Source organism: Rhinolophus sinicus, chromosome 14, assembly GCF_057876585.1.
Source record: "Rhinolophus sinicus isolate RSI-liver-muscle chromosome 14, RSI-T2T, whole genome shotgun sequence".
Classification (NCBI taxonomy): domain Eukaryota; kingdom Metazoa; phylum Chordata; class Mammalia; order Chiroptera; family Rhinolophidae; genus Rhinolophus; species Rhinolophus sinicus.
Window position 1 is genome coordinate 10,044,066 of NC_142514.1, and position 26,846 is coordinate 10,070,911.

At 49.6% G+C, this 26,846-nt stretch overlaps 1 protein-coding gene across 8 annotated transcripts in view; it reads left to right on the forward strand.

Annotated features, from left to right (window-relative positions):
• The window catches only part of KAZN (kazrin, periplakin interacting protein), a 1,016,124-nt gene that overhangs the window by 965,033 nt on the left and 24,245 nt on the right, over positions 1–26,846 (forward strand). For 7 of the 8 annotated variants that reach the window (XM_088790136.1, XM_088790131.1, XM_088790132.1 and 4 more), the window contains 3 exons: positions 1,082–1,205; positions 21,464–21,669; positions 22,310–22,428. In XM_088790136.1, the coding sequence (XP_088646262.1) occupies positions 1,082–1,205; positions 21,464–21,669; positions 22,310–22,428 (449 nt within the window). Of the gene's footprint in view, positions 1–1,081; positions 3,529–21,463; positions 21,670–22,309; positions 22,429–26,846 lie in introns of those variants that run through there. The other variant, XM_088790137.1, reaches the window with a different exon arrangement.

The following is a 26,846-nucleotide window of genomic DNA, read 5'->3' on the forward strand; positions in this document are numbered from 1 at the left end:
CTGTCGACCTATTAAGTGTATCACACATCCTCCATCCTGCTGCCCTGGTAGTTTTTCCTGGCAACCAAAGGCTGATGACCCGAGCCATGGGCCTATTGGGCCTCTCATTGCAGGAAACTTTTATTCATTTTTTAACATTTCAATATTCTATAATCAGAGTGAGGAGGGGGCTGCAGAGGGTAAAAAAACAAATTTGAGGGTTAGAAGGGGTCTCTGAGATCAGCTTTCTAGTCCTGGGGTTCCCACGTACTGGTCTATGCAACCATTCATCTGCTTCAGGATCTACAAGGGAAGTTTTTCAAATGCAGATTCCTGGGTCCAGGTGTGGGGTAGGCCTAGAATTTAGGAAATGTGTTTTGGGAACCATTAATCTAGCCTAACCCCTCCCTTTTTAGCAGAGAATGGCACCCCATGTCTGTATAATACACCTGACAGTTTGCAGAGCTCCCCAGCAGACACCACCCTCCAATCTCCATAGTCTCCCTGTAATCACGGACTAGCATCCAAGCCCCTGCCTCCCCGATCTTCCGTGGCCAGTCCTGCTCTTGGCCGACACAAAGCTCAGGTTTTCTCCTTATTCTCCGGGTTTTCCCAGGCCCCCTTTTCCGCAAGGATTTTTTCACGGGGAACTGGGACACTTGCTGCAGTGCCCCTGCAGACAGGACCTGTTGCCCACTGTGGACCAGTGCAAATGCATGGACACACTCGTGCAAGCCCTCAGGAGGCACTGGAAGGTTGTGGGCAAATCATTTAAATAAATGATAATAGTACAAACATCACCAGCAGCTAGGGGTTATGGAATTCTTATTATGCACCAGTCATTGTTCTAAGCATTTTTTATCCTCACTTGAATGACATCCTCATGACAGTCTTGGGTTGGTCCTACTGTTGTGTTGTCTTTGAGAGGCTTCCTAACTGGCCCAAGTTCTGAGTGCGTGACAAACCCGGGCATTCCTACCCACTGGTGGCCCGTCCCTCCCCCACCAGGCGTCCCCGCTCCTCCACCCACCCCTTCCACTCCCAGCTCAGTGTGGCTTTGTTCTTTTCCCCTCTACTTCTGCCACTTGGCCGGACTCCTCAGTCACTAGAGGATCTTGAAGACCAAAAACGGAAAAAGAAGAAAGAGAAGATGGGATTCGGCTCCATCTCCCGCGTCTTCGCCAGAGGGAAGCAGCGGAAGTCCCTCGACCCCGGCTTGTTTGATGGTACCGCCCCTGATTATTACATAGAGGAGGACGCGGACTGGTGATACCCGCCTCCCTTCGCCTGCTGCCCGGCAGGCGTGTCTGTGCGTGTGGATGTGTGTGCGTGTGGTACGCGTGGGGGCGTGCGTGGCGGTGCGCGTGAATGCGGGTGTTGGGTGTGGCAAGGCGCAAACACACATGTGACCCCCCTTCCCCGTGCGTCGCCACCTCTGTAATTGATGTACATACTACAAACGTGTGTGAATATGTCAACTCTCTGTCATCTTTGGAGCGATACAGTTGTGTTGTTAATCTGGCTTTGTTTTGTTTCTGGTTTTTTGTTTTTTTTAATGTCTTTTTTTTTCCTTTTTGTTTGGTTCGTTGGGTTGTTTTCTTTTCCTCTTTTCCCCTCCCCTCCTCCTTTTTATGAAACTTGAAAACTTGAAGGACTGCTGTGTATTTGTAAATAACAAAACTATTGTGCACTCCGTGCTTGTAAATGTCCCTTGTCCAAACTGCTACTTCTGGAGCCCGTCTCCCCGATGATGTGGTCTGTTTTTGATGTCCCCAGCCCCCCGGTGTGAAAGTCTGGGACCAGACCCTGTTCTCGGGGCATGCCCAAGTCACTTTAACCACAAAACGCCATCGCCGTCAGGGTAAGGTCCTCTCTCCGCAGTCTCGAAAGCCCGGCCCAGGGGACTTGTCTTGGCTGGGTCTGTTGAAGTCAAACGGGCCCTTTTTAACGGCTTGCCAGTTTTTAAATTGAGTTGCCGTTTCTTTCTTTATGGAAAAAAAAAATTCTTCCGTTTAATTTATTTGCACAAATGCAGAAGACTTATTCTATCTAAATTATTACATAAATATTGGAATGTATATTTTTCCATGGGGCGGGCGGGAGGCGGGTGTTTCTGTTGACTTGTCTGTTCTGTTATCACGCTGCTGCCAAACTGTGCAAGGTAGAGTTTAGGGTGGCCATGGGATTTCAGAGCTTGCATTTTTCCGTTCTTTCTTCTCTCTCCCTGTTCCTCAGCCCCCGCATGGAAGTGCGCTCCACCCTTCTTCCCACCCATAGCCCTCCAGGCCTTTCTATATATATTTTTTTACCTGAACTACAGAACACTGACCTCAGTGAGCAGAGGCGCCTACTCTCATGGTCATCTTCTCTTGGGTCTGTCTTTTGAGTGACATTGAATACACGGGGAGACAGCCAACCACATGACCACAGGGTATGACCACAGGCACCCTTGGCCTGAGCCGTCCCATGAGGGTATTCAAGCAGCATACGTTCCTCCCTGCAGCTGTGTCTGTCTCATCCCTGGTTTATTCTCCACAGTGGCCAGGCAGGTCTCATTGGGGGAGCGGGGGGGTTCTCATCTCAAGAGGAGGGCTGTTGGGGACACAGCATCCAGCACCAGAGCCTCTGCCCTCTCCATTCCGGTTGGTTCCTCCAGCCACACAGAGCAGAATCTCTTGGGTTCCCTCAGGCCCTGTCCTGCAACTGTCAGAGCAGCCTGAGCCCACTCACCCCAGGAGAGAAGGCTGGAGGGAACATCTGCCTGTGTGGGGAGCAGTACTAGCTCCAGTGAGGCTTTACCAGCAAAGGAACCATGTGCATTAGACGCCGGGTGATTGAGAACATGGGAGCCAGAAGCCAGGGCCTCCCAAGGCTTAAAACTAGCTTTCCCTTTTCTTTAGCCTGTGAACCCCTCCGCCCCCACCCCGCACCTTAACTACTAACACAGCTCAAGTCACACTCCCCCTAAACTACAGTAGTTACGCTTTTGCTAACAGTAACATTCTCAGCTCTTACAAAGAAACAAGACTTTAAAATGCTGGAGCATCTCTATCAGAACGGATAGGATATTTTGTCCCAAGTCTCTAAAATGAACGGAAAAGCCCCAGTTTGACCAGGTGGGTTGGGAAGGAGCAGGTCAGTCACCTAATAAGGCTCGTTCTGGCCTCCTCTGGCTAAGCTGTTTAACCCAGAGACTGGCGCTGGCATCTTTCTCTACAGAGAGATATTTTAGAAAAACACTTTCTCCCCCATGAATTTTTTTTCCTTTTGATTGATTTTTATTATTTTCCCTTTACTTACAAGGAAATAAGATTGCAACCACTCCTGGTAATGATTTAGTAGTTCCTTTTCATTTCAGTTTTTGTAAATTAGGAGATAATTCTAAGTTACTAAGGATGATTTATTTAAGAGAACTACGTCAAATAGCGAATGAGTTATGGGTAACATTAGATGAAAATAACCTTTCCCGTGGGAAAGGTTTCTCGAAGGCATGGATGCAAATATAAAATATAAAAAAAAAATCTAAATAAAGCTTATTTTAAAATATTATCGAATTCTATGTTATTTGATTGCTTCTATCTTGCTCCGAGCGGGAGGCAAAGCCCCCATGACCTGCTCCTTGGAATTCCAGGGCTGGGTGCTAAGGGGGTGATGGGAGGGGCCGAGGAAAGCTGGCTGGATTCTGGGCCCATGGAGGGACTGAGGCTGGGGTGGTCTCCCAGAAACGTTTCATCTTTGCCGCCCTTAATGTCAGCATCCAGGGCAGCCCGCGGTCCTAAATGCTCCAGCTCCGAGCCTGGCGCCCTGGGCTTCACATTCTCCAGCTCAGCGCCCCGGTCAGCTTTCATCGGCTTCCTTCTCCCCCCAGCGCACCTTCCAAGGCCCAGAGGTGGGGCCTGTGAGTTTGGGGCGTGTTACTTCCTGCAGACCTCACTGGGCCTCTGCATGGTCCCAACTTCCCACCATCCCTTGGGACTGAGAGGAACTAAAGGGAGAAATCGAGGGAGCTACAGTGCTTCCCTGATGAAGCCAGAGGGAGCCAGGCTTTTCTGAGCCCCATGAGATTCTCCAGATGCAAAGCCCGGCCTCTCCCAGTGAAACTCCAAGAAGAGGTCACCAGATACCCCAATACCTAATTGCAGCCGTCAATCTCTGTCTCCCAATCTAGAAATAAAGCCTCTCCAGCAATAAGACTGAAGACTGGCCTTTTAATTCCCCTGCCATTTCTGCTAGAAAGAAAGCTCAAAGCTCTGTGATATACTGTCCATGCCAAGAGGTTACAGGACTCAGGACTGCGAGGAACTTAGGGGCGTCTACGCTAGCAGTGCTCAACCTGGCCACACAGTAGAATCACCCACGGAGCTTTCGGAAAAAATATCCAATGCCAGGCTGTATCCCTGAATCAGAGCCTCTCCGGTGAGGTGCAGCCAGGCTTGAGGACCACAGGGCTAATCTGAAGAGGGCAAGTGGCCCAAACATGCCTCTGCGCCCCTCTCCCTGGCCTCATGCAAACATCACAATTCAATTAAAGAGTCCTTCCTGCCCGGCCAAAGTGGCCTCTGATTTTTTGACTTTACAAAGCCTCGGGCAGACACTGCCAGTCAGTTGGAGTTGGCATGCAAGGAGAAAGCCTATTTGCCGTCTCCAAACTAACCCAACCTTCCCACACTGGACAAATGAGGAAAACTTGGGCCCAGAGAGGAGTGACTTGGCCAAAATCCAAGCTGTCACTCCTACAATTATGACCTTCTCAAGGGCCCGGCATACCTTATTCCAATCTTTGTAGCTTGACTCAAAAGTCACACTACCTCCTTTGTTAATTTCTTAGACCTTGACCCAAATGGTCCAACTTCAAGTGGCACCTATGAGAAACAAAAGGCTGTCCAGGGCTTCCAGAGCCAGTGTACAGCAGCATGGGTTGTGTACTGCTTTACTCCATAAGACACTATTGTGTGGGCACCCTGAGTTGTACAGTACACAACCTGTGTGGCTGTACTCGGTGGCCCTTCTGTGGGCTCTCCCATCCGTGCTGGCAGGCTCCAACAGGTATAACCTAATAATAGGAATAATAATAATTAACATTTATTAAGCACTTTAACCATGGGCCAGGGTCCATGCTGCGCACTTTACATGTATTAACTCAGTTAACCTTCCAACAGCCTACGTTATCTAGAAAACTGAGGTTAAGTAAAGCGTCCTGGGTCAGTCAAGGATCTTAGGAAACAGTACAGCTTTGCTCCAAACCCAGGGCATCTGCAGTGCCCTGAAGCACTGCAGCACCCGGGCAGTGTGGGGCTCGGACCACAGGTGGACATCATACGTGCTTCCACGGGGCCTGGTTTGAACGTCACCCTGATGGTCCGTCACCCACCAGTAGTCTCTGGCACAGCCTAGCACTTCTTTGCTTTTGTGACTGAGTCTATTCCTGTCAGCCTTGTACCCCCAGGCCCAGAAAACCTGCCCCAGAGAGGAGCTGGTGGGGCGAACAGAGCAGAAAATGGGCTGTTGTGCCGAGCACAAGATTGCCTCCACCTGCTCCGCCATAGCACCCATCCCTCCCTTGCTTAACAGGAAGCTCCACCCCCAACACCAAGTGCCCCAGGATGAGCCCAGGACCCAGGAGCAGCCGCTCACCGGGGCCCCAGCTGTTGGGCAGTTGCTGTGTGCGTCACTCAGCTGGGCTCCGGAGAGCCCAGGTGCTGTGGGGCTGCCACATACGGGCTCATCAGCCCTTTAACAATAGGAGTTTAAAAATATTTATGAGCCGTCGCACCAAAAACCTGCATTTTCACACAACAGCACTTACCAACGTCGCACCCGTAGCCCATCTGCTCAGAACAAATGGCTCTTAAGCTTTTTCAACTCAAACCCCCCTGGGTGGGACAAAGCATGACGTGACCCCCACCCTCCCACCTGTTCCCACTTCCCAGTGGCGAAAGAACCTGGTGGTAATGAAGAATCAAGAGGGAATACCTACAATTAACTTGATCTGCTAGCAGGATAAGTTCGTGATTTTATACAATAAAAGAAACTTAACGTAGGAGCTTGATTTTGACTATGTTAGAAGTTGTTTAACTATCAGAGTCACAGCAGATCACCAATGAAGTGTCACTGTACAGGCAAATTGAGGGTATACAACGTGCTGGCAGCTGGCGTACGAATAATTCAAACCTGAACTATCCCTGCCTGGTGTCTTAAAGCCCAGTTACTGAAAATAAGATGCAAGTATGCACCCCTGTACTCTGCAGGGCTGTGCCACCAGCCCCAACAAACCGAACCCATGTGAAGATGATCCCAAGAGGACTGATCTTTAGAAGCAAGAATACCAGCAACTGAAAACCTTGATATATTCCTCCTAAAAATGGCAGGACTTCGATCACCTAGCACGTCCCCAGGGGAGGCTTGTGACATAGCCAGGCTGTGTGCAACCGCCATGCTTCTGAATTAGAGTCCCAGGAAAACACAGGCTGACCGCTTGTTTGTGTATCTGAGTTGCAGGTTTCAGAAATCTCTGATTGCTTTCTTAATGGGTTAGCAGTAAGCAGCAGTGAATTGCACCAAAATAACAGAAACTGTAAAATTGCATGTTGTGCTCCAGCTGGACCTTGTAGCCTATGAGTAGAGCCAGGCCATGCCTGGATAATAGCTCCAGCTCTGGCCCTGCATCCGATTTTAAGCAAGTTGTTTATCCCATGAGACTCAGTGTCTTCATCTTTGAAATGGGTATAATAACCCTCCCCACCCCACCCCCTCCTCGCAGGCTCAGACATGAAAGCTGAATGTGTGTTGGCACCTGGAAAGGACTGGCCGCACAGTTTGTGTGCCCTGTTATTTGAGTGGATTTAAGTTCAACCAGAGGGAGGGAAAAAGTGTGTGAGCAGCTTGACACACATCTGTAGCCCAAAAGTGAATGGATCAAAATTTCTTCCCACGGAGAAAATCAGGGCCTTGGGCTGTGAGAACCTGATATCCCTCCAGCTGTGCAATGTCCTCAGAGTCCAATTAAAGTTCCATTGTTGCTTTGGGAGAAAACTAGGCTTGTCTGCCTTAGAACAGGGAGGGTTTGAGGCATTTGCACCTGGAACCTCCCAACCCTGACAGCATACTGTCTTTGTAAGTCCAGTAGAAACATACTCTGTGCAGTGGGTAGCACAGGCAAATTTAGACCAAGAGAAGCAATTAGGCTGCCCAAGAGTGGGTTCTTGAGACAGAAGCCCCAAGAATCACCGTGGGGTGGCACATTTATAAAGAGACGTGTCAGAGCCCAGACCCGGCCTGGTCTAACAGCCAGGCGTGCCTCAAACTCTGCAGATATTCACTCATATAATCCTTCCAACAACCCTCAAAGATAAATAGTTATCGTCCCCATTTATAGATGAACAAACCAAGGCACAGAGAGGTGAAGTTCTTGCCCAAAATCACACAGCTCAGAAAAGGCAGAACTGGGATTTCACTCCAGCAGTCTGGGCTCCTGAGTTGCCGTTCTCAGTAACTGTCACACAGTCTCTGATCAGCCACAGGCCCCCAAATTCTCTCCCAGGGACAACTGACCAACAGGAAGCTTCAGAGAACTTGAGAAAGCCTCACTAGCCAAGCCCTGTGCAGGATAGCTCTTTGGGGCTCGGTTTCTCCACCCCATAGAGGAAAAAAAATTGGAATAAGCAGGAGTTTGCAAACTGTTCCATGGCACCCCTAGGGGTTCCTCAGAGGTCCCTTAAGAGGTTCCCGTAATTGGTGAAAGAACTAATAGGCTGGGCTGCAGTCTCACCGTGAGCCAGAAGTTCCTCTCTTATGTGTTGCACACTGCATCTTCATGCAAGAGTCCATTTGAAGGGTTCCATGATAGAGGAAAAAGAAAAGTAAGCCAGAGGGAAAGAAAATGAAAGGGATTTGAGAACCACACATAGCTCAGTAGTTGTCAAACCTGGCCAAGCCTTAAGTTTTAATGCTACCGATTCCCAGGCTCTGTCCCCTACCTGCTGAATCAGAAGGTCTGGAGCTGAGGCCTTGGGAGCTGTGTGTACTGAACAAGCTCCCCACGTGGGCTCAATTACAAGTTTCCACAGGGCCGAGGCTGGCGTCCTGCCCACAGGTTTTAGCACAGACATGCCGTCAGGAAGCTTCCCAAGGAGCCTTCATAAGGAAGGTTGAGGCCACCTTCCTGGGGCAGCCCTAGGGTCTCTCACTGAGGGAGGAACCACCCTTAAGCAAAACCCCAGTGTGGGGACAGAGCCCCAGAAAGTAGTTTACAGGCTCTTGGCCTCACATGGAGGAGTGCTGGCTCGGGTAGTAGATGGCCGTCAGCTGTGGCTGGTTGGCCGTCAGCTGTAGCCAGTTAGCCAATTAGCCGCTAATATAACTGCTGCGGCTACGAAGGAGAGCGGAGGAGAGTGGAGGCGAGTGAAAGAGAGTCGTCGGTGGGTTGCAGACAAAACGGACAGCAGGTCGCACGTCCAGCGAACCCAGCCTCCAGTGAGACCGTAGTGGTATGACTCCCCTACCTATGGCTCCGTGGGTGTTCCTTTTTGGCCTCACCATATCCTGTGTTATGTGGGGAGCGGGACCAGAGACCCTGCAGGCCTCCCCGCACGACACCCAGGCTGCCCCCAAGACAGTTGGCGGCCAGGGGTCTTACTGGGCCCCACTGAGCAGAGCAAAGGGGACTGGCACGATGTGAGTAGCTGCTGCCCCCTGGGCAGCCCTAGAAGCCTGCAGCAGTAGCTCTATTAGAGTCACAGAGGTTCCCCAATTTTCCTAGAGGCACACAGCCAGGATGTGGCAGGGGCAGGAGTCAAACTGGGTGAAGTCCAAGTTCTAAGTATGACGTTCACCAGCTCAGACTTCACCTGACCTGTGCCTGACTGAGACCCCCACCGAGCATTTGGGGGCCTGCTGGCCTTGTCCTGGGGCCAACAGTGGCCCATGGACACTGGATGATGAGCCCTAACTTGGGAGCAAGGTTTCCGAAGTCGTGATCTGGGGAGCAGTCTGGAGTGGAGCTGCTGCTGAGGGGCCCAGCCGGGCTCTGCCCAGACCCCGTTCTTCGTCTCCTGAGGAGGCCCAGCCTTCTCCACCCCCGATGCCACTGTCCTCAGCCCAGGGCAGTCAGGATCCCTGAGCCTGGCTCTGGACTCCTGGTGCCCAGCTTGGCCAAGGACACACTGTGTGACCATGGGCAAGTTGGTCTCCCTCTCTGGCCCTCAGGCTTCCCCTAAAACAGACCAGGGCACTGGTTAATGCTCCTGTGGCCTGTGGAGTCTTACAAGTCCTTGGTGTCCTAAGCCAGCTCCCCCATCATAATCGCTGCCCTTCAGCCCAAAGCTTTTATTTATGTTATAGATATGATTTCATTTGAACAAAGGGTCTGCAATGCCAAGGCAGTATGCCATCGATGAATTAGGTCATCTCCGAGTTCCGTCAAGGGCCTCCAGGACAAGAGGAGGTAGGGGCTGCCTCAGGCCTCCTCCTGTCCCCCCCACCCCCACCACACACACCTTGTAGAAAAGTCACCCTCCATGGGATCCCTCCGACTTCTCCACTCACCTCTTCTGCCCATCAGAGAGAGGTAGTTGAGGGCCTCTCTCTCCTCAACCCTGGCAGAACAGGAAAGTGGAGGCTGCTCATGGGCCTCCCAGCTTCTGAAAGCCTGCACCAGGGCCAGAGACCCTCCAAGAGGCCACGCATGTCCCCTGGATGAACCATAGTATGACTCTGTTGAACAAGGCCCCTCCCAGGCCACAGCTCTTTACAGTCTACACAGCACCCTTTTGCAGACAGACGAGGGTCAAGGTTAAGAGAGTAGATTCTGCACAGTCTCTCTGTGCTCAACTCTCAGTCCTGACATTTGCTACCTGGTAACCTTAGGCAAGTTACTCAACCTGGCTGTGCCTCAGTTTCCTCACTAGGGACAATAAGATAGTGTCAGAGGGTGGCTGCAAGGATGAAATGAGTTACTACACCTGAAAGACTTAGTTCAGGCAGCAATAAATGTTAGCCATGATCATGAGGATGATGATGAGACGGACTGATGACAATGACCTAATTTCAGCCTCACACCAGCCCTGTGAGATAGGCAGAACAGGGCCCTTTGTACAGATGGGAAGACTGAGGCCCGGGTAAGTTCAGCAGCTCGCCCAAGCTGCCAGGGCCATCCCACATATAAGATCAGAGGAAGAAAGAGTTTCAGAGCCGAGAGGGCTCTCGGTGGCCTCTCACCCATTCCCCTCATATTACAGGAGGGACGTGCCCACAGCCAAGCAGTGGCTGAGCCGGTTCTGGAACCCAGGGGTCCTGACTCCCAGGCCAGTGCTCTGAGCTGCACAGACCACAAGATTCAGCTGGAAAAAGAAAAATCCTTGGGTCAATAAGTTTTGGAAACAATGCATAGTGTCTCCAACCCTTAGAGATGGACACAACCCACTAGCTTTTCAAGTCTCTGACAAGTTCTGCAGGGAAAAAAAATATTTCACTTTTTTCCACCTGTTTCCCAAACTTGCTTGACCACAGAAGCATGCGTTTTTCTCTAGTTTCACGGAGCACCCTCTGGGAAATATTAGGATCGGTGACTTCTTCAGCCTGCTTTGTTCTGTGCTTCGAGACTCCAAGTCAGTGGTTTTTCGGAGATCTCGAAGCACAGCACATTTCTGACCATTTAGCCACAGAAAGTCCCGGTGGCTCGTGTGGGATTCCTGCGTTCCTTAAGAAGTGAGGTGAGCTGGGTTCAAGGCCAGGTGGACGCTAGCCCTCTATGTGAGCATCCCCCTTTGCTCAGAAAGAACCTGAGTCGGTGTGTAGCATCTGCTGAAGGCAGAAGGGTCTTAGCAGACTGGCTAAGAAATGCCAGTCCCGGGGTACTCATTTTGCTGCTGTCCCAGGTCCCAGGTGTAGACAGAGGAGCCATGTGCATGGCCACAGGACCCTGGGGTGAGGAGTGGAATGGGCACTCCATCCCGATAAGACATCTGGCTCCACCTTCTCTGTCACTCCGCCAGCTCTGAGCTGCCTAATTGCTTCCCTGGGACAGGCCAGCGCTATCAGAGTCACATCCAAATTGACTCCAGGCCTGCACAGTGCCAGCTTCCTTCCTTGTTAGGAGGCCGATGTCTCTGGGAGTGACATGGAATCTGTGGGCGGGGGCACATGGGCTAGGGAGGAAGAAGACCCCCTCTGACAGCTGTCACTGCAGGGACCAGAGCTCTGGTGACTGGGGGGAGGCTGTCTGCAAGGCAGAGGGGAATGTGAGAGCTGCCTACAAACCGACTGCTGCTCAAGTGTGTAAACCATTCCCAAATTCCCTCTGTCTTTTCATGTATGTGCGAGAAACACAAACTCATTTTAGTGACAACCTGAAACCAGCAGAACTGATTTAAAATACCAAGCAATACAGGGAGGGATATCAAGGAAAGACCCAGGCTTTGGAACCAGATCTTTGGGTTTGATCACTTAGCTGTGTCACCCTATACGTCACTTAGTCCCTTAGTGCCTCAGTTTGCCCCTCTGTAAAACAGATAAAACCACCTATCTCAGGGCTGTTGCAAAGGTGAAATAATGATGGATAGAAGTGTCTGGCACATCACAGCTGCTTGCCTCAGTGCTGTAGGAGACTCACATGAGAGGACGCGTGGGCCAGCGAGATAACGCACAGGCCCTGGGGCCTGGCTGTGCCCTGTGTACACCACTGATGGGCCTCTCTCTCCTCAACCCTGGCCCATAAAATGGGCCTCTGGGACCCTCATGTCCACCTCACAGGGGAGGCTGCAGTGTGCTCTCACCCACGAATTGTAGAGAACCAGGCAAGCTTTAGCTCTCAGGACAGGAAGGACCGGAATGCGAGCTAGAATGACTTTCATTAGCTGCTGTTTGAGATCAGGTTTAACAGCCCCACTGCAAAGAGTGTGTGGGTGACAATGACAAGGACCCTCCTCTGTGAGCGCTCTCGTGAGCCAGCCCTGTGCTGGCACTTACCTGCCTCATTCTCATTACCGTGTTTCCCCGAAAATCAGACCTAGCCAGACCATCAGCTCTAATGCGTCTTTCGGAGCAAAATTAATATAAGACACGGTCTTATATTTTATTTTATTTTATATTATATTATATTATATTAATATATTATATTAATATATTATATTATATTACATTATATTATTATATTATACCTGGTCTTATAGTAAAATAAGACCAGGTCTTATATTAATTTTTGCTCCAAAAGACATGTTTGAGCTGATTGTCTGGCTAGGTCTTATTTTCGGGGAATCACGGTATGTCTCAAACCCAGAGGCCTCAGGAGAGTCAGTGAAGTGGGTGCATGGCGGCCGCAGAGTGGTGGGATGGCACTCATCCCCCGTCTAAAGGAAACAGCCCCTGCTGGGCTCCAGAGTGCCTGATTTTTCAAGAGAAACCCCAAATGTCATGTCAGCCACCCTAATTCTTTAAGATGGGCTACCAATTTTTTTTAATGTAGTGTCTTTTAGGGGGAAAACATTCCTTGCCCCCATTGGTGCCTATGCCACCAGCTCTGCCACCACCAGCCTGGATTCTCTCTGTGGGCCCATCAGCCCTTGTGTTTCCCCTTGATCAGAGTCCCATGGGGCCTGGCTGGCCACAGGTGCCCATCTCAGAGGCCCTCCTGGACAGCCGGACATTAGGGGGACCACACTCATTTCTGAACCCACCAGCTTTTCAGCTCAGGGCCTCCAAAGGATCTGCTTGGCCCTGGAGTCAGGGGTGCTGTACGTCGGTGGCGGGGCCCACCAGGGGTCCCACTGTCACCCCAGCAACTATATGGCTAATGACTTGATGCTGTTTAAATCTCTGTAGTCTCATCCCGTGGGCCCGTACTCCAAGGCCCGTCTTTTGCACGTATTTCATAGGAGTTGTAGCTGAGCTCAAGTAAACATCTCTATCCAATGCAGCTGCCTCTATCAGGCCACAAAATGGCACTTTTTCACATTAGAATGAACTGTTTAAAAAGATACGAATTTGGCTTTTGGCTTGAAAAGTGCTGACGGGGACTCCCCTGCCACTGGCCAAGGGCAGAGAGTTTTGACCATAGTTGGCTGCCCAGTCAGGGCTGGTCTGACAACAGAGGGGCCCAGGGCAGAAGAATGGGGTGCTGGGAGCAACCACACTGCGTGCTCACAGGCATCTAGTAGGCAGAGGCCAGGGAGGATGCTCAACCTCCTGCAGTGCACAGGACGGTCCCCATGACAGAATGATCTGGCCCAAATGCCACTCAGTAGTGCCAAGGTCGAGGGACCCTCCATAGAGAAATAGACATAAGACCACGTGGTGCGTTGGAGGGAAGCACAAGCAGCTTGATGTGGATAAAAGGAGGTAGGGTTGGCAGAAGATGAGCCTGGAGAGGGAGGCCTCCTCCCCCTCCTCCTTACCTCCCTTCCTGTCTGCCTTCTTTTGACCAAAATTCAGGGAGCTCCTTCTGTTCCAGGCAGCAATGGGCTGGAGCTGGCTCATCCAGGCACATGAACTGATTGCCACGTCCATGTCCAATGGCTTCATGCTGGTAACTGCACTCGGCCATGGTGGGGAATTTACACCCCAGAGACGGGCAAAACAAACGCCACAAGCCAAAGCAGGTTTTTCAAATACGAGAGCCGGTTGTTAAACATCTACCAGCACAGCACTGGTTTAAGCCTAGCTAGGTACCCGAGATACCTAGAGAGCAAAAGCAGGCCCAATTCCTGTCCTCGTGGAGTTTGCAGTCTGGTGGGATGCACGGACACTAATGAAATAACTACACAACCCTTAACTTCAGCCATGAGAAGTGCGGTGCAGGCATGTACCTGGGTTGATAAGAGCATGTGTGAGCCCGTGAGTGTGGACTAGCGGGCGTGGATGTGTGTATGTCGCAGGGAGGTGACTGGTCTACACGAGATGGAAGAGGCAACATTTAAACAGAGCCCCGAAGTCTTCGTAGGAGTTCACCAAGCAGAGAAGACAGCAGCAGGCCACCTTTTGGGCAGAAAGAGCTGCAGGTACAGCAGATTGGAGATGGGGGTGAGAGGCAGGAGTACTGGGAAGTCCAAGAAGCCCAGGGTCCGAGGGAAGGGGGGGACTGAGGAAAGCTGGCAAAGTCACACGGAGCCTTGTCATGTAAGGAACTTGGGCTTTATCCAGGAAGCCAGTGAAGGAGGTTGAGCAGAAGACACATTTGGGCAGATTCAAACTTCAAACAAAAGGGTAGTATCCATCCTTTTCCCATAACTTGGGCTTTTACCATCAAATGGCATCGAGCATTGCCATGAACGAGGCCTGGCTAATAAAGAGATGGACAGACTTGACCACTAAGCCAGGGACTCCCTTTGTGGCAGGGCAGATGGACAGAGCCACACACCAGCAGTGACAGCAGAACACGAAGAGTGCTGGGTGGACAGTGCACATGGCAGGAAGGACATCCACTTGCCGCAGTGCCGAGGGAGACAGGCTGAAGGGCCTTCCTCTACAAAACCACTAAATCTGGAATAAAACATATCTTTTAGTGCATTGCTGGCCTCACCAAAAGTAGGGGAAACCCCCAAGTCACCCCCATCCAAAAACAAAAAGCTGTGAGCTAACATCAGAAAAGGAGCAGTGAGTGATAACCAAATGCAAAAACGGGGGTCTGTCCTGGGGACAGACGCTGACATCAAACTGTTAACAGGGGAGTGAACCTTGGAGTGTGACAAAGTGAAGGAATAGAACTTGAGACCCGCTCATTCTCCTAGGGCCTCTCTAAGGGACATAAAGTGGTCTCTGCTCCCAAGTGTTATTTCTACTTCCTACTTCTCCCCTCCCCAGCAGAGGCCATGTAAATCCTCTCTGGAGAAAAGCATCTGCTATTTAGATCCTAGAGAGTCCCATAAGATAAAATATGAGTTCAGTATGTATGAGAGTCAGCAGAAATTAATAGCCAATTTAGAATCTCCAAGGCCTTTCAGATACAGTAATTATCAATACCAAATACAAGATGACATGTATGCAATAGATAAGGAAACTTACGATGAAATCATAAATATAAGCAAATAAAAAGAGACTATCTAAAAAGACCAGGCAAACTTGAAAAAAGAACCAAATAGAACTTTTAGAAATAAATATATATAATTGGTAGCATTAAAAGAAATCAAAGGATGGGTTAAACAGCAGACTAAATAGCTGGAGAGAGAATTTTTAAAATGGAAAATAGGTCTCAGAAAATTAGCAAGAATGCCCTGTAGAGAGAAAAGTTGATGAAAACTATGAAGGAGAAATTAGAGCTTTCTGGTTCACCACAATAGCCACTATCCACATCCAGCAATATCAACTTATATTTGAATCAATTAAAATTAAATACAATTTAAAACTCAGTTCCTCAGTTGCACCAGCCACAATCCCAAAAGGAGGCAAATAGAGAATGAAGAAGAGAGCATGTTTTAAGAGATAATGGTTGAGAATATTCCAAAAAATGAACCCACAGATACAGGAAGCACAACTTATATCAACCAGAATAAATAAAAAGAAATACACAGCTAGGCATATCATAATGAAACTGCAGACCACCAAAGACAAAGAGAAAACCTTAAAAGCAGCTATCAGAAGAACAATTAGACTGATAGTTGATTTCTCTTTAGCAAAAAGAAAGACAGAAGACAGTGGAGCAAAGTCTTCAAAGCGCTAAAAAAAAAAAAAAAAACTGTCAAATTAAAACCATGTACCCAGCAAAGCTCTTTGAGAAACAAAGGTGAAATACAGATTTTTTTTTTCAGATAAACAAAAATTGTAAGAGCTTACCACCCAAATACTCTTAATCAGAGGACCTTTTAAATCATGTTCTTCAGGAAGAAGAAAAATTATCCTAGATGTAAGGTCTAAGACACAAGAAGAAATGAGGAACGATGAAATTGGTAAACATGTAGGTAAATTATTTTAAGCAAATATTATCAGTATAAAATGATGATGCTGACAATGTCTAAATTGTTGGGCTTTTTGAAAAAGACAGAATTAAAATACTGGATAGGGTAGGGTGTAAGTCAGAAAGGGTGATCAGAATTCATGTGTTTTAAACTTACTATTTCAGAGAGGGTATTAAGATATTGATCAATGCTAGGTTTTGTTACAATCATGTGCATGGTAAGTTGTCAAGGGTAATCATTAAAGAGTGGTTCTAGAACTTCAGCGTTCGTCAGAATCACCTGAGGCGGGGCGGCATGTTAAAACACAGATCGCTGGGCCCAACCCCAAGAATTTCTATTTCAGGAGATCTGGGGTGGGTTCCTAGAAGTCCCAATTCTAACAAGTTCCCAGGTGCTATTGATGCTACTGGCTCAAAGCCCACGCTTCCAGAACTACTGAACCAAAACCAGAGAATTGGGGGCCTAATCTCCAAACCCACTGAGGAGGGGTGGGGAATGAAATGAAAGAACAACCAACCAAACAAAAATTTTCCATCCAGACCAACTCTGTCCAAACTTGAAGGCAGGCCACATTATATAATTTTAGATTTTTCTAGTGGCCACATTCAAAAGTAAGAAGAAATAGGTGGAAGGAATGTTAATAATATATTTTATTTAATCCAGTAGACCCCAAATATGGTCATGTCAATATGTGATCGATATAAAAATTATTAATAAGATAGTTTACATTATTTTTGTACAAAGTCTTCAAAATCCAGTGCGTCTTTTATACTGTCGGCACTTCTGAATGTGGACTAGCCACACTACCAGTGCTCAAAATAGCCACACGTGGCTGGTAGCTACCATTCTGGATAAAGCAAGTCTCTACTATAAGTGACATTAGCCTGCAGAGGCCAGGGGCCCCCCCTCAGTCATTGAGTACCCCACTGTATGCCAGACACCCAGCTGAGCACTTTGTATACCTCAGACATCACTCATTTAGTCCTCACACAGACCTGTGAGATTAGACGTCATTATCATCCCATTTCACAGATGGGGAAAGTGAGGCCGAGAACATGTAAAACATTTCCCTAAGCTCATCTGGCTAGTAAGCAGCAAACCCACATCATTCCAATGTCAACCTCAGAATCTCAATGTTTCTGAAAAGGATTTTCTGGAACAGGCCAAATAGTAAATATTTTAGGATTTTACATCAATCTGTCACAACTACTCAGCTCTGTCACTGTAGCAGGAAAGCAGCCTTAGGCCATGTGTAAACAAATGGACATGGCTGTGTTTCGATAACATTTTATTTAGAAAAGCAGGTAGAGGGCTGAAATTGCCCCACGGGCCATAGCTTGCCAACCCCTGTTCCAGGCTAACAGAATTGCCCCTATAAGCCCAATTTGGAGAAACTCAATAATTAACTACTAACATTCTGTGGCACAGGCATGTGTGTGTTGGGGGGCAGAATACAGAACCTCTCCTTCCAAAATCTCCCCGGTCCTCCCGGTGTTCAGAAGGGCCCAGAGTGTCTGCCTTTAGGTGGCCCCTCAGACTCTGCCAGGGCCCAGCTGGTCCCTTGAACTCTGCATCCCTCACTGAGCTGCCTGGCTATAAACATGAATTATTTCCACTCTCAGGGCTGAGACAGAGGGGAAATAAAAGCAGGATTGATGAAATCCCGGACATAAAATCTGGCACCATCATGCCTGCATTTGGGAAATTGCCTTTAATTAATGGTTTATGAGCCCAAAGTCTGCCCCCTCCTCAGTCCTTCAGCTGCAGGATCTCCTTGGAGTTCAGTCCTGGGCAGTGGGTGAAGGAGGTGGGGGTGGTGAAGAGCTAGCTGTCTTTTCTCAAAAACCAAAATGTGTGGTTTGCTCATATGAACTCAGCTTGGCCTCTGGCATTCCTCGAGCCTGGAGTCCATAAATAAGCTGAATTGAAAAGCCAGCTCCCCCTCACAGCCCTGAGGCCTGTTAGCCACAGAATAACTGCACACACTCACAAAAACACATCACGTTCAGGAAAACACACACTCACTCACACAGGAAGTTTGCTTTTTTTTTTTTTTTTTATCCACTTATCTGTCATTCCCTCTCTACCCTCCTCACTCCTTCTTCCTGTTTATCTTTTCTCCCCCCTTCTTCCCCCCCCTACCCCCCCCCAGTCCAAACCAGTGACCTTGGCACCAAACCACCTGAGCCACCGAGCCAGCCCAGCTTTTTGTGTTTGTTGTTTCTGTGGCACTATTTCTCTCCTGAAGCCTTGCTCTTTTAGTCTTTCTTCCCTCCTCTCTAGCGTTCTGTTTTTCTCCCTCCCCCTCCCCCTCCCCCTCCCCCTCCCCCTCCCCCTCCCCCTCCCCCTCCCCCTCCCCCTCCCCTCCCCTCCCCCTCCCCCTCCCCCTCCCCCTCCCCCTCCCCCTCCCCCTCCCCCTCTCCCTCTCTGACTCCTGCTGCCCATCTTCTCCTGTCTTTCCCCTTCCCATGCCCCTTCATCTCCCTTACTTGGGGAGACATAGCCAAGCACTGCAAACACACCCCCACCACCCACCTTGGCACAGAATACACAAATTCACCCCTCACCTCACAGACAGCCCCGCTCAACCTACCTGGACCAGGCTGGAGTCGAGAGCTAGGAAAATAAATTTCTACCCATGTGGGCTTGACAACAAGTGGGACTGTGTTCTCTCCTTCTAAGCACCTGAGCTAAACTCAAGGCACATTTCATCCCAGAAATGCCGTGGGATTGAGGCAACTAGAGCTGAATTCTAGGTGTAGCCCAGAGTAGCTAAGCCTCAGAGAAGGCATCCTTTATTACCAATAATAGCCATCCTCGACCGAGTGCCTACTATGGCTTCATATTCAGAATTTATAATAGTCCTATAAACCTAGGAAGTAGATATTATTATACCCATTTTATAGATGGGAAAACAGGCTTCAACCACTAAAGAAATTTGCCCAAAGCCAAGGTCAGTTCAGCTCCAAAACCTAGTCTCTTCCCATAGGCCTGGTCCAAATGGACAGCAGGGGCTGTGTCTTGGAATTTGGGGTAACCGGATTTAGCCACACATCATCTCTCATCTTCCCAGAAGCACGTTACAGAAATAGGACTCAGCTACAGGAACCAGACCGAGGCTTTCAGCTCTCTCCAACCCAAGGAGAATACCCTGTTTGTGTGCCAGTGGCCAACACCTGAGGACCCGATCAGAAAGACTTCCCTGCAAGCGAAGTCTGTCCTTGGGAGCCCAGAACCAGCAGGAGGGGACACCTAGGCTGGGCCTGTGCCCCCTTAGTCAGGTAGTTCTCTCACCGGAAGAACCTGGAGCCTCCACATGGGGCTGCAGAGGCAACTGCTATTTCCACATTCCTGGCACCAAGGCAACACGTGTGCAGAAACTGGTGACCTGCACAGGGCTCTGTGCCCATCTGCCACGTCCCCACTTGTCCACCTGAGAAGGGAAATATAATAATGTTCTGGTAACCACTCAACCCCTACCTGTCCTACCATATACAAGCCCCATCTGTCCCCCACTGTCACTCAGTGACACCCACTGCTACTGAGTCCCCAGAGCAACTCAGGGGAGGAGGCAGGGAGCAGCATCATGGCGGCTTTACAGAGGTGGAAACTGAGGCACAAGGCATCATGCCTACCCATCCAGAGTTAGGTCACTCTGCCCAGCACCTTGCTGGACAATGGGTGGCATCTTCCAGGCCAGGTGGCTGGGGGCTCCAAAGGACTCTTGGCTGGGCAGTTAGAGGCCCCCAGGCATTGGAGAGGGAGGTTTTGGCAGAGCTGGGATGAGGGAGAAGTGTGTGGTCACCAAGTTGATGCTGCCTTTTCCAAAGAGTCGTTCAAGGAATTTAATTGGAGGGAGGTAGAGGAATGGGGGGAGGGGCTTAAAAAGTAAGATTTCCAGGCTGTGGGTTTTTTTTTTTCTTTTTCAACTTCAAAAGTAATATAGCCCCTACGGAAAACTTGGGAAACCAAAAAGTATGCAGACACGAATACTCTCACTCACACATGCCCATTCATGTACACACACACACTCACACACACACACACACAATTATTCCTCACTCCTTTCCAGTGTAAAGGCTTTTAACATTTATCCATCTAGTATTTTATATACATAAATGTATATATATGTATATATACAAATTTATATATATACAAACGTATATATACATATGCATACACAATTATAATTATATATAGTATATAACATTATATATATGTGTGTGTGTGTATATATATATATATATATTTTTTTTTTTTTTTTTTTTTTTAAAGCTAATTGGGATTGCATTGTACCTGCTGTTTTGTACTATGCTTTTTCACTTGGCAATAGATAGTGACCATTTTTTCTTCTTTTTTTTTTTTTTTGACCATTTTCTCATGTCAAAAGTATTCTGTGACAAATTTCTTAACCGTATGTATTCCAAGATATGAATGGCGCATCATTCGCTCAGATAAACTCCCATCAATGACCATTTATACTGCTTCCTACTTTGTAATTTTTCCAATTTTTACTATAAACGTATACATGTTTATTAGAGAACTTTGATGATACGCAAAGGCATATAGCAAGAGGGAGATACCCTCGTTCTTCCACTCAGTAACTGTTAACACCTGTGTGTACTTAATACGCATGTTTTAACTGTGTGCCGGATTTGACAGATAAGGATTTTTTCCCCATCATTATGATTTACAATACACAGTATTGGTAAGGTCCTTTCTAATCAGGCTTACTTTTTTTTAATACTTGTCATTTCTCATGGTATTGAGTTTGTCTGTCAGGTTTTTACTTAACCCTGCTCTAGACAAAGAGATTCTTTTCCCCGCTCGATGGAGTCTGTGCAACCTGAACATGGCATTTTTATCAGGTGTTAATGCAGCCAACCACGGATTGAAGAACAGGGTTGGGAAATGCTGGTGGATAGACTTTTGTGTGTGTGTGGATCACTCCAGAAACGGGCTTCGGTGTGTTAAGGAATGCAGCTGGGGCTTCATTTATCCTAAGAAAATAAATCACCCAGCTGCCTAAAGATGACTGCTGCTGCATTGTTTGCAATAGTGAAAAATGGGGACCGACCCTTGCCCATCAATAGGAGGCGAGTGAAATAAATTACAGAACATCCATTCGAGGAGTCCAGTGCAGTCAAAAGATATTACGGGTCCCTCCTGAGAGGGAAGGATGCCCTCCGTAGTGTACATGAGAAAAGCATATTACAGAATGGAACACATGGTGTAGCGCGTGGGTCTGTGTGTGTTTGTCGCGTGGGCGTTTGTGTATCCCAAAGAATACTTAGCTAATACTAACAGCTGCTGTCTCTTGAGTGTGTGGAATTGGGATTGATTTTCACTTTGTTTTATTTTTATTCTTTTCCGGATTAAGTCTATAAAATTCTTTTCATTGTGGGGGCCATAGATTACTTTTGTAATGGGGCGGGCGGGGGGGGGCAAAATGAAACAAAAGCCATTTTGATTTTGAAAAGAAATGTGTGGGGGGGCGGGACGACATCCCTGCCCTCCTCCCGTACCCCCAGGGGTGCAGCATATCCACTCCCTGCCCCCATCCCCTCCCCAGCACGGCCCTGTGCGCTTGTGTATTGCAGACTCGGACAGCCAGTGCAGCCCCACAAGGCAGAGCCTTAGCCTATCGGAGGGCGAGGAGCAGATGGACCGGCTGCAGCAGGTGGAGTTGGTCAGGACCACCCCCATGTCCCACTGGAAGGCCGGCGCCGTGCAGGCCTGGCTGGAGGTGGTCATGGCCATGCCCATGTACGTCAAGGCGTGTGCCGAGAACGTGAAGAGCGGGAAGGTAGGGCGCCTCCAGCACCCCGGTGGGAAAGCCCCCCTCACCCTCCCATGAGCTCTACCAACGCAGAGCTGGCCTGCCCACCCCACCCCCACTCCCACCCTCAGGGTAGGAGGAGATATAATCTAGGAGCCTTCTGACCTGGTGTCAGGCTCCAGTGTCCCCAGTAAATCATCGTGTCTCCCCAGTACGGCACATAGCCCTCTGAACCTCAGCTTCCTCTTCGTTAAAATGGGACTAGCCTTTCTTTACCTGGCAGGACTTGACTAGAGGGCTCTTTCGGCCAGGATGGTGATGCACTCACCTCCTGCAGCCCCGGACCCAAGCCCCAGCTCCAGGGGGGCTGCAGAGATGCTCTAAGTGCTCTGCCCTGACGGCCTGGAAGGTGGGGAGGGAAACGGGAAGAGGCAGCCCCAGCCAGCAGAACCCCTGTGACTCGCCCCCACCCCCGCAGAACCCCCTGTGGCTTGTCTGCGCCCCCGCAGAACCCCCTGTGACTCGCCCCCGCCCCCGCAGAACCCCTGTGACTCGCCCCCGCCCCCACAGAACCCCCTGTGGCTGGCCTGCGCCCCGGCAGCAATCTTAGGCGCCCACTCCCGAGCCTCTGTTCCGGGTGCTCAGTCCCCACCTTCCTGGGGAGCAGGTGCTGCTGAGCCTGAGTGACGAGGACCTGGAGCTGGGCCTGGGTGTGTGCAGCTCCCTGCACCGACGCAAGCTGCGGCTGGCCATCGAGGACTACCGTGACGCCGAGGCAGGCAGGAGGTGAGCAGCTCTCCACGGCACCCGCCTGGGCTGGGCCCCCAAGGAGAGGGAGGAAAGTCCTCTCAGGACCTCTGACCACACAGGCAGCGTGAACAAGTGCTGTAGGCTGGGCCCGTGTGAGGAATGACAGGGTGTGACCAAAACGGTCCTGGATGCCACTGGCCAGGAGGACCAGGCAACCCCAGCCCCACTCTGGGCCAGCCCTCCCATGGAAAATGAAGAATAGGGAATAAGTGAGGCCCCAAGTGCCCTGTGATCCCCTAGTGTGGGAGTTGGGGGGACCTTACGTGCCCCCAGAACGCCTCTATCTCTGAGGGTAGACTAGCACGAGTGGATCTAGGAATTTGGCCAAAATGTCTGCTCTGCCTACTTGCACCTCAAACCCCATTCAAAGGCACCATTCCAAGGTGAGGAAAGGCAGCAGAAGGCAGGGAGACGCAGAATGGGAAGGAGAAGAAAAAATGGACAGGACCAGAGCGGGTGGGAGGGGGCTCCTTTTAGCAAGCACAGTGGGAACGGCAAGAGCATCTTCCCATCAGGTGTGTCCTCCTTGAGGCCACTCTGCCCCCCTTGCTCATACCACCCCCACCCCAGCATACCTCCTGCCTGTCTCTCTCCCGACCTTTTGTGAGCAGGACTTGTTGGGGGCCTGTCACTCACCAAGTAGCTAGGGAAAAAGGAAGGACCCCCCCTCCCAAGTGCTCAGAGAGCGGAGGGGGAAGAAGGCACAAGCTGGTGAATCTGACACTTTTGTTTTGCATAATTATCTCCTTCGCTGGTTCCCCCATCATTTTTGTGTAGTTAATTAATCAAACCTGGTGGTGTGTGCTATTATTTGCAGAAGCAGCTTTGTGGATTAAAATAAAGAGGGGGCTGGGGGTGGGAAATCGGGCTGGTTTGGAAACAGGAGAACCAGCTCTGTGTGTCCTGGAGAGGGCCCCTGGCGTCATTCCGAGGTGACAGGAAATAATGAGAAGAGATCGGATCAGAAACTCGGGTAGCAGCTGTACTAGAGCAAAACAAGAAGGTGCTGGGCCTTTTCCGAGAGTCAGGACCCTGCCTGCTGGTCCTACATGACAGGCTAGAGGTGAGAGGTGGGGGAGTAGGGTGATGGCAGCAGGGGGAGGCGAGTGGCACCCTACTGAGATCCCCCCCCAGCGTCCCACAGCACCTCATACTCACCACCCACTCCTAACCAGTGCCTTCCTCAGACTCCCCAGAAGTGCTTGCCTACCATGCTCAGTCACTGAAGCTGGAACCCCCGCCCGCCCCCTGGTCCCACTCTCAACGCAGTCAGTAAATGCCTGTGTTCGTTGAACAGGGTAGGGCTACCTGCTTCACCTCTCAAAAAAGTGGGATATCTGACCAAGTTCCCCCAAAATGTGGCTGACCCTGAGAACTTCCAAGAGCCAGGAGTCTGTGGGGTGGGTTCACACCAGCAGCCAGATGTGAGCGGATTTTGAAAAATTAGGAGAGCTGTAAGCAGGACTGTTTCGAAGGAGCATGTACCTAGTATTAGACACCCACAGGGCTTCCTGAAGAAGGGAGTGGCCTGAATTTGAGGGTTCCATTCCCTTGGAAATCTGTGTCTAACTTGCCATGTGACCTTGCCTTCTCTGGGACTCAGTTTCTCCACCTAGGAAGTGAAGGGGGTAAATCAGGACAGTGGTTCTTTAACTTTTGGGGATCATGGCCCCTTTGAGAATCTAATGAAAACTTCTGATAATTTCCCCAGAAGAAATATACAAAACTCCACAACTCTGCATTCTCAGACCCTCTGACCCATCCACAGAACCCCAGTGAGGTCATTATCAAGAACACATCCTGTGTGACTTTGGGCATGACATTGCCCTCTCTGGGCCTGGTTCTCCTTATCGCTAAAATCCACCAACCCTTGCCGAACCATCACCCGTCACTTTATGGATATGATTTTATTTAACCATCACAACATCAATGCAGGATAGACATTCTTAGCCCCATTTTAAAGATGGAGGAAGTGAGGCCCAGAGAGGTCATGGGAACAAAATCACACTACAAAATATCTGACCTCAAAGTCAGTTCCCTTTCCACTATCCCATGTCACCTTATTGTTAAAAACAATAGCAACAGTAAAAGAACGCTATTATTTATGGAACACTCAATGCATCCCAGATCCAGTGCTAAGGGTTTTCCTTTGCTTAGCCCTCACAGCTCCAGAAGGCAAGCATGATTAGGCCCATTTTACAGATGAAGAAACTGGGGCACGAAGGTGCAAGGTCTCGGAATCAGCACAGCCCCATGTTTTCTGTGTTGAATAATGACCTACGTGATACCTAAATCTAGGCCAAACTTGGACTTCAGGGTCTAATCTACCCCAGTTTGGGGAGGGGACAGTGTCAAATTTTATAAAACGTCTGAATTGCTTTGAAGGTCATGCCGTTTTATTCAACTTGGGTGCTTACAACAGCTCAGACCAACAGCTGGGAAAGTGTTGCCAAGCTGAGGCCCCGTGGGGACAACTTTAATGAAAAGAGGGCCGTTTTGAAGGGCAGGAGTGCATTAGTTGTCAGCATGCAGATGGATATTGCCGGTTATAAATAGGACTCTCCCAAGTAGGTTGAGAGAGGTGTCCCCTCCCGCCCCTCCACCCCACATCTTGATTGACTGAGCAAACCCTTCCTTCAGACAGGAGAGGAGGCCACTCTGGTCTCCAGCAGTGACAACTCTGGCCCAGGAGTCTGATTCAGAGAGCCAGGAGCTCCAACTCCTGCCCCAGGGAGAGAGCAATGATGGCTGAGCCAGGAAGGGTCCCTCTGAAGTGACAAGGCTGGAGCTAGCCCTTAGAGGGCCTGGGAGGGGGTCTCCCAGGACATTTTCATCCCACAAGGGAGCTTGTTGTCTTGGGCCAGAAGGTTCCAATTCAGGACCTCCATCCTGGGCAGCCCCGTGGTGGACTGGAGCCCAGGCCCCACTCACCCAGCCTTGCTCTGTCTTCCATGCATTGGATTATAAGACAGAAGCTGCTGAGCATTGATTCTGAGCCAGGTGGGGCCCCTGGGCATTGTAGATATGCCACACCTGGTCCTGCCCTCCAGGAGCGGACCAGATGAGCAGCAGTTCTCCAGGGTAACAAATGCAGGGAGGGGACTCCCGGAAGCCTCTGGGCACAGAGAGGGACCTGACCCAGCACAGGGGCCCTGAACGGCTTCCAGCTGAGCAGTGTCCCAGCCGAGTCCTGTAGGGGTTCAGCAGGTAAGAGGTGGACTGGAGAACAGGCCTGGAGCTCGGGAGCCCGTGGTTCCCGGTGGCTGAGGTATGGGAGGAGGGAAGCAGAGCTGGGAACCCACCCTTCCTTGCCATCGTCGTCCTTCCAATGAAGTGTCTGCTGTGCATTGAGCCAGGCTGGTTGTCTAGCGGAGGACAGAGTTCCTGTGCTCAGGTCAATTAATTTTCAAGTTCCATGTGTGATTAGTGTTTTGAAGGAAATCCTTAGCGGCGCAGGACTCAGGCTGGGAGAGCAACGTGACAGCACAGTTACGACAAGACCTGGGGGGTGAGGAGTGAGCCTCAGAAAAGGCTGGGAGGAAACAGGTGCAGGGAGAGGTGGGGTGGGGGGAGCCCCACAGCCGGAGGGGCAGAGCTCAGTGCCTCCCGGAAGTGCCCCGAGCCTGAGCCCAGTATGAGAGGGGGAGAGTGGACCTTGTTAGGCCCCTCCAAGGACTTCCGATTTTATCCTGCAAAGGGAAGCCATGAGACAGTTTGCTCGTTTTATTTTATTTTTTAATCTACTCTTTGGGTTTTCTTCCCTCTTTTACTGGCTTAATTTTTCTTAGTTAAATGTTCCCACTACTGGTTATGAACTATACTTCTTTATTTTGTCATTGTTGCTCTAGGGTTACAATATACATATTTAGCTTACCACTGTCTATCTTTAAAATATTATACAACTTTGTGTTTAGTATTAGACGGTTGCTTCTCCTGCCTTTGTCCTATTGTTTTCATATATGAAATGCTCCATTATACATTGTCTTCAAGATTCATCCATGTTGTAGCATATTGCAGAATTTCCTTTCTTTTAAAGGCTGAGTAATATTCCATTGTTTGTATAGACAACATTTTGCTTATCCATTCATCCACTGATGGACACTTAGGTTGCTTCCACCTTTTGGCTGTTGTGAAGATGCTGCGATGAACCTGTGTATACAAATATCTCTTCAAGACGCTACGTTCAATTCTTTTGGTCATATAACCAGAAATGGAATTGCTGGATCATGTGGTCACTCTATTTTTAATTTTTTGAGGAACCTCCATACTGTTTTCCACAGGGGCTGCGCCATTTTACATCCCCACAAACAGTGCACATGGGTTCCACTTTCTCCATATCCTCACCAACACTTGTTGTTTCCTAGTTTTTTTGATAGTAGCCATTAAAATGGGCA